The sequence below is a fragment of the Bison bison genome, unplaced genomic scaffold (genome assembly GCF_000754665.1).
Source record: "Bison bison bison isolate TAMUID 2011002044 unplaced genomic scaffold, Bison_UMD1.0 scf7180017864295, whole genome shotgun sequence".
Lineage (NCBI taxonomy): Eukaryota > Metazoa > Chordata > Mammalia > Artiodactyla > Bovidae > Bison > Bison bison.
Genome location: NW_011494867.1, coordinates 7134406 through 7139904, shown reverse-complemented (window position 1 = coordinate 7139904; position 5499 = coordinate 7134406). Strand labels below are relative to the sequence as shown.

The 5499-nt window shown below is 41.0% G+C and overlaps 1 protein-coding gene across 1 annotated transcript in view; it reads left to right on the top strand.

Annotated features, from left to right (window-relative positions):
- Positions 1–303: 303 nt before the first annotated feature.
- GCSH (glycine cleavage system protein H (aminomethyl carrier)) overlaps positions 304–5499 on the top strand; it is a 12391-nt gene continuing 7195 nt past the window's right edge. Inside the window, exons 1-3 of the mRNA XM_010850792.1 lie at positions 304–320; positions 3345–3424; positions 4685–4748. Coding sequence (XP_010849094.1) covers position 320; positions 3345–3424; positions 4685–4748 — 145 coding nt within the window. The 5' untranslated portion in view covers positions 304–319. The remainder of the gene's footprint in view (positions 321–3344; positions 3425–4684; positions 4749–5499) is intronic.

Below are 5499 nucleotides of genomic sequence, written 5' to 3'. Positions count from 1 at the left end.
CTCGATCCTTACCTCGGGTCCTCGGCCGCGGGCCTCCCGGGTCCAGCGAGGCGACCTCTGTGCGCGCTTTTTGTTGCTGGGACCCCGTGTTGCGGCGCCGTTGCTACCTCCCTGAGCTGCAGGGACGGCCCCGCAGCCTTTGTCATGCGGGTTGGGAGCCGGGGCGAGGGGGTGGGGAGACTAAAGACACGCGCGGCCGCCGTGTCCAGGGTGGTTCTGGCAGGAGTGTCGGCCGTTCGCTGCTGCAGACCCGGGCAAGGTCGCTGAGCTCCTTCGTGACCTTAGGTTCCTCGCATTTGTGAGCATCGTGCACCCTAAGAGTGAGGACAAGTAATAGGTTTTACTTTGCTATGCATATCGTCACTGTAAGTTCTGAAGTAAAAGTAAAGCAAGAGCATTTATTGAAACTTAAAGCACTGGATCTAGTTTTACCAGCTAAAGCTAGCATAATTTTGCAGACAACTATTTCCTAAGGCAGTGCGATAAAGTCTCCTGGGTTCCACTGAGGACGTTCTGCTAAAGTCTGTATCGTCGTATATAAAGTATAGTTGTGAATGTGGCTGAAACGAGGCCTTACATACACGGGCTTGAAGTAACTGGGAGACTTGCCCGTGAATATCTTGGCCATCTGTGCTACTTTAGCACAAGTGAACGCAGAGGAAAAACTGTTGGACTTCATGCACCAAAACGTGAGGCACTAAGTGCACCTCCTCGCGAACTCCGGCTTCTTATTGCACGGAGCGCAGGTCTGGTGGCTGTTATCTCATTAAGTTCGTTGTTTTAGAAACCTGTTTGGGACTAGAAAAGTTGATAAATTTAGTTCAAAGTCAAACATAAAGAAGCTTACTTATCTCCCCCCTCCCCCCCCACCGTAATCTCTCAGATCTGTTGGTGGTACATATCAGTACATTACTATTTTACATACATCAATACATTACTAATTTGAATATAAGGGAAAAGCATTTCTCAGATAACTGACTTTCAAGCCTGTTATTTTTTTGGTTAGTTCAGTATTACTTTTTTGCATTGTCCTGTTAACTAGTTAAATATTGCCCAAGATATCAATAGCCATGATCTGGTTGAACACCTGAGTTTTCAGTTCTAGAGACTTGAGTTCCAAATTTTGGCTTCCTCTATCTTTGGTGGTCACTTGTTTCTCTCGCTGGAAAAATGGAAATAATAATCCCTACTTTACACACTTGTTGGATGAAATGAAAGAATGTAACTGCTGTACATATAGCCTGATGCATAGTAAGTACTTGATAATGTTACTTATTAAATGTTAGTGTATAGAATCAGCAGAAAATTGATCAAATATTAGTATATTTGATTCAGTGACTTTGAAAGGGGGAAAATGCAAAGTTCTCAAATTACTCAAAACACTTTATTTTCTGGGGGCTGAAACCCATTGTTTTCAAGACTCAAAATAACTATTTACCTAATCTCCTGTTCACCTTTCCTCCCATTGGGCCAGGGGTTAAAGGAGAATTGTACCAATCATTGTTTTTAGCCTAAATTGCGTGGCCTGGTATAAAGACTTAATGGCCTTTGAGGCCAACAGGACCTGGGTGCATTTAGCTTAGCAGTGTTGCTGCCTTTTCCTCTAAACTGTGGTTGCTCAGTTGCTAAAACTGAATGTTGAGTACTCTTGTTCCTCAAGATTATCTTTACAATTAGGCAAGATGGCAAGACCAAGGTCAGGACAGTCAAGTCATATTTATGGTTGTCCAGTCCTTTCTATAAAAAAGTGTATTAGTTTAAACTGCCAGTTCTAGAGTTGTCACAGAATGTTAGGGAGAATTGAGTGCTTTAGCCAGATAACTATATGCTAGATGTTTTGCTCAGAATCTTCTTACACTTTAAAAAATTACTTCCCTCCAACTTTTGATTGCTTACTATATGCCAAGGACAGTGTTTAGAACTGGGGCTACAAATGCAATAAACCCTGCTCTTGCTTGCTTTGTGCTTGGTCTACTCCCTGGGGGAAGGTGACAGAAGGGCTGTATCTGTAGCATGTTAAGCGCCATGTTGGGGGGAGAGGTGCAGAGAGCTGGGGGAGCAGACTGGACAGCCCAGGAACCCAGGCTTGGAGGGCTAGATAAGGCTGCTGGCAGGAAGAGTTTCTAAGCTGAGATCTGAAAGTCAAGAAAAGGCAGTGGGGAGAGTGGGTTGCAGTCAGAACACTAAGTACAAACAAATCTTAACCTTAGGGAAACATCAGATTGACCTGAAGCATTCAGTAATTTGAAGTGGAGCGGAGCAACTGACTGTGAGATTTTGCCACCTCTTCCACTGAGGAGTATGACATTCAAGTTATTTAATGATGGGGGTGGAAATTAATATTTTTTATTTACATTCTGGTATCTATCAGAGCTGTGTAATCAAGACAGTTTAATGTTTTAAGTACAGTTATCTTTTGGGTTAGGGGTAAGAGTAAACTAGCAATACTTGTTTTAAAACAGTATTGAAATTAATGAGCCATTTTCATATTAATTTCGGTACTTTTGGAAAACTGCTTCACTTCAGAATGTGGCATATATTTAAGAAGATATGCTTTATAAAAAATTTTATTCTTTTAAGCAAGTACTATCTAAGTAATTTTTTTCACATCACTCAAATTTTGGTAGGTCTTTGTTCCAGGAATCCTTGAGTAGTTTGGCCATCCTTGTATTTGAAAAGAAGCAGGTTATAAAGCCAAGGGCTAACCTATCCAGTGAATGTTGAGCAGAGCTTGCCTTTCTACCGGTTAATGTCTTAGCTCTGAGGTGACAACTGAGTTCTGATGGTATAATTTGCTTCTCATAATGATGGTAGCCACTTTATTCAAGGGCCAACTTGAATTCAGTTAAAGTAGAATCAAGAACTTAGTCAAGTTATAATTGTTCAAGGTCAGTTTTATTCCTGACACAGCTCTACCTAAAGAGGCACATTATTTTTTAGGTTAAATCATTTATGAGCATTTTTATGCTCCCAAAATTTCATCACTCTTCAGAGGGACAGACTTCTTTCTGTAAGACAGACCAGTAATGGATAGGTATACATTTGAAATGTGCTCCAGTATTTGTGTGTATGATTTAGACTGAGTAATGTTGAGTACAAATAATCAAATTGCCAAAAGATCCAAAGGTATTCACATCAAGCCATCTTTGCCTAAATAATATCACTGTTGAGATGTGTCTTTTCATATGATCTGTTTTGTCCTGGGCAGTATACTATTGAATGACAGTGTCAATAAGTCAAACAAATACTGGGAAGACCTTGCCTTTTGATAGCATTGATATGAAGAGAAATGCTTTTAAAGAAGTGATGCCACTGCTTTTCTGAAATATTGGTCTTTATTTTAGTGCGGAAATTCACAGAAAAACACGAATGGGTAACAACAGAAAATGGTGTCGGAACAGTGGGAATCAGCAATTTTGCACAGGTACTAGATTGTCTTGAAATATTTAAAACAGTCTGCTCTTGCCTAAATTGGATTGTCTTTATCTTTTAAAATTGTTTATTCTGCCCCTTAGTATCTTGGGCCCTTTAAAAGCCCTTAGAAGAACATCTGTCATAGGTGGAAAAAGAAAAACATAGGAAAGTGTATAGTGTTTTAAGAGAGTAAAAGGTTAACAGTTAATAAATTCAAGAGAAATGTTTGTTTCATATTGGGTCAGTTAAGGAAAGCAGCAGAGCAAGCAAAGGGCTGGAGTATTAGTGTTTTGTGGATAATAGTGATATACACATGACCTGGGGACTTGAAGAGGGAACACCTAGAATGGCACAGATTACACAAAGATAAACTTTTTATTTAGAGTTTATCTCAACTAATTCCACTATTGCCACTGAGCCTCCAGTTTGATATTGTGTAAAAGAAAACTACAATATTAGAAAACTACACCAGGACTTCCCTGGTGGCTCAGATGGTAAAGCATCTGCCTACAACATGGGAGACCTGGTTTCAATCCAGTATTCTTGCCTGGAAAATCCTATGGACGGAGGAGCCTGTTAGGCTACAGTCCATGGGGTTGCAAAGAGTTGGACACGACTGAGCGACTTGGGTGGGGAGAGGAGGGGGCAGGGGATATTAACTGATGGGAGGATATGGTATTCCTCAGAAATGCTGGGATCTCATGTACTGAGAATCAATGACAGCCGTATCTTTGTGGGCATATCTGTGTACCTACTGAGGCCCAGTACAGAATGCTCTGTGAAATACTGTATAAATATTGTCCTCCTCCCCTCAAGTTTATGAGGGGAAATCACTTAACATGGAAAACGACATGCAAAACAATATGTGGTGGATGACCTGAGTCGTACAAGGGGTTGTAACCCACTCACCTGATGGAGAGATCACTATTGATTAGTCAGCAAATCAGTAGGAAAAATGTCCTCAGTAAAATTGCAGAAGTGGAAAAGCACAAAGTGTGTTTGTTCTTAAAGGAGCTAGTCATCTTTTCAGGGCATGTGGTTGGTGACAAGGGTCACTGCCACCTGTGGGCCAGCTGATGGCATGTTTTCTTGCAAGTCCTGAGGTAAGAATAATTTTGCATTTTTAAAGGGTTATAAGAAAAAACAGAATTTGACCCCTCAAGTGTAAAGTATGTACTATTTGAATTAAAGGGATTAAATGCTTGGCTTGTTCCTAATTACTAGGTTTAATTTGATTTCTTAGAGATTTTTTTGTTTTTGCTTTTTAAAGGAAGCTTTGGGAGATGTTGTTTACTGTAGTCTGCCTGAAGTTGGGACAAAGTTGAACAAACAAGGTGAGTGTTTTTCTCTTCTTGGTATGTCATGACTCATGCCATGAGTTTTATCTTGAATAATGACTTGTCTGCATCTTATTGCCATCCCTAGCTGTAAGGAATGATGATAGTAAAGAATAGTGAACATCTTCATATTTTATAATGGAAGGTAGGAAGTAGAGAGAAATGGCTCTTAGCACCATCCCTGCCACACATTAATGCATTAGGGATATAGCTGAGGCTCCAGTGTTCTTGCCTGGAGAATCCCAGGGACGGGGGAGCCTGGTGGGCTGCCATCTGTGGGGTCGCACAGAGTCGGACATAACTAAAGCGACTTAGCAGCAGCAGCAGCGGAGGTCTCTTAAGTTTAAAAAATAAAATCTGTTTTTCTTTGGAGGCAGTAACGAATATCAGAACATGAGTTCATGAGTCAGAATCTGGTTTTAAATCCAGGCCCCTCAACATATCAGCTGTGTGATTTGGCAGAAATTACTTAATGTAGACCTCATCTGTGAGTTAGGATAATAATAACTGCCTCATATAGTAGTTATAAAGATTAAATGGAATTAGCATAATATCCAGCATAAGATTTGTTGTTGTTTAGTCACTAAGTTGTGTCCAACTCTTTTGCAACCCTTTGGACTGTGGCCCGCCAGGCTCCTCTGTCCGTGGGATCTTCCAGGCAAGAATCTTGGAGTGGGTTGCCATTCCTCCTCTTCCTGACCCAGGCATGGAACTCATGTCTCCTGCATTGGCAGGGGGGTTTTTTTCC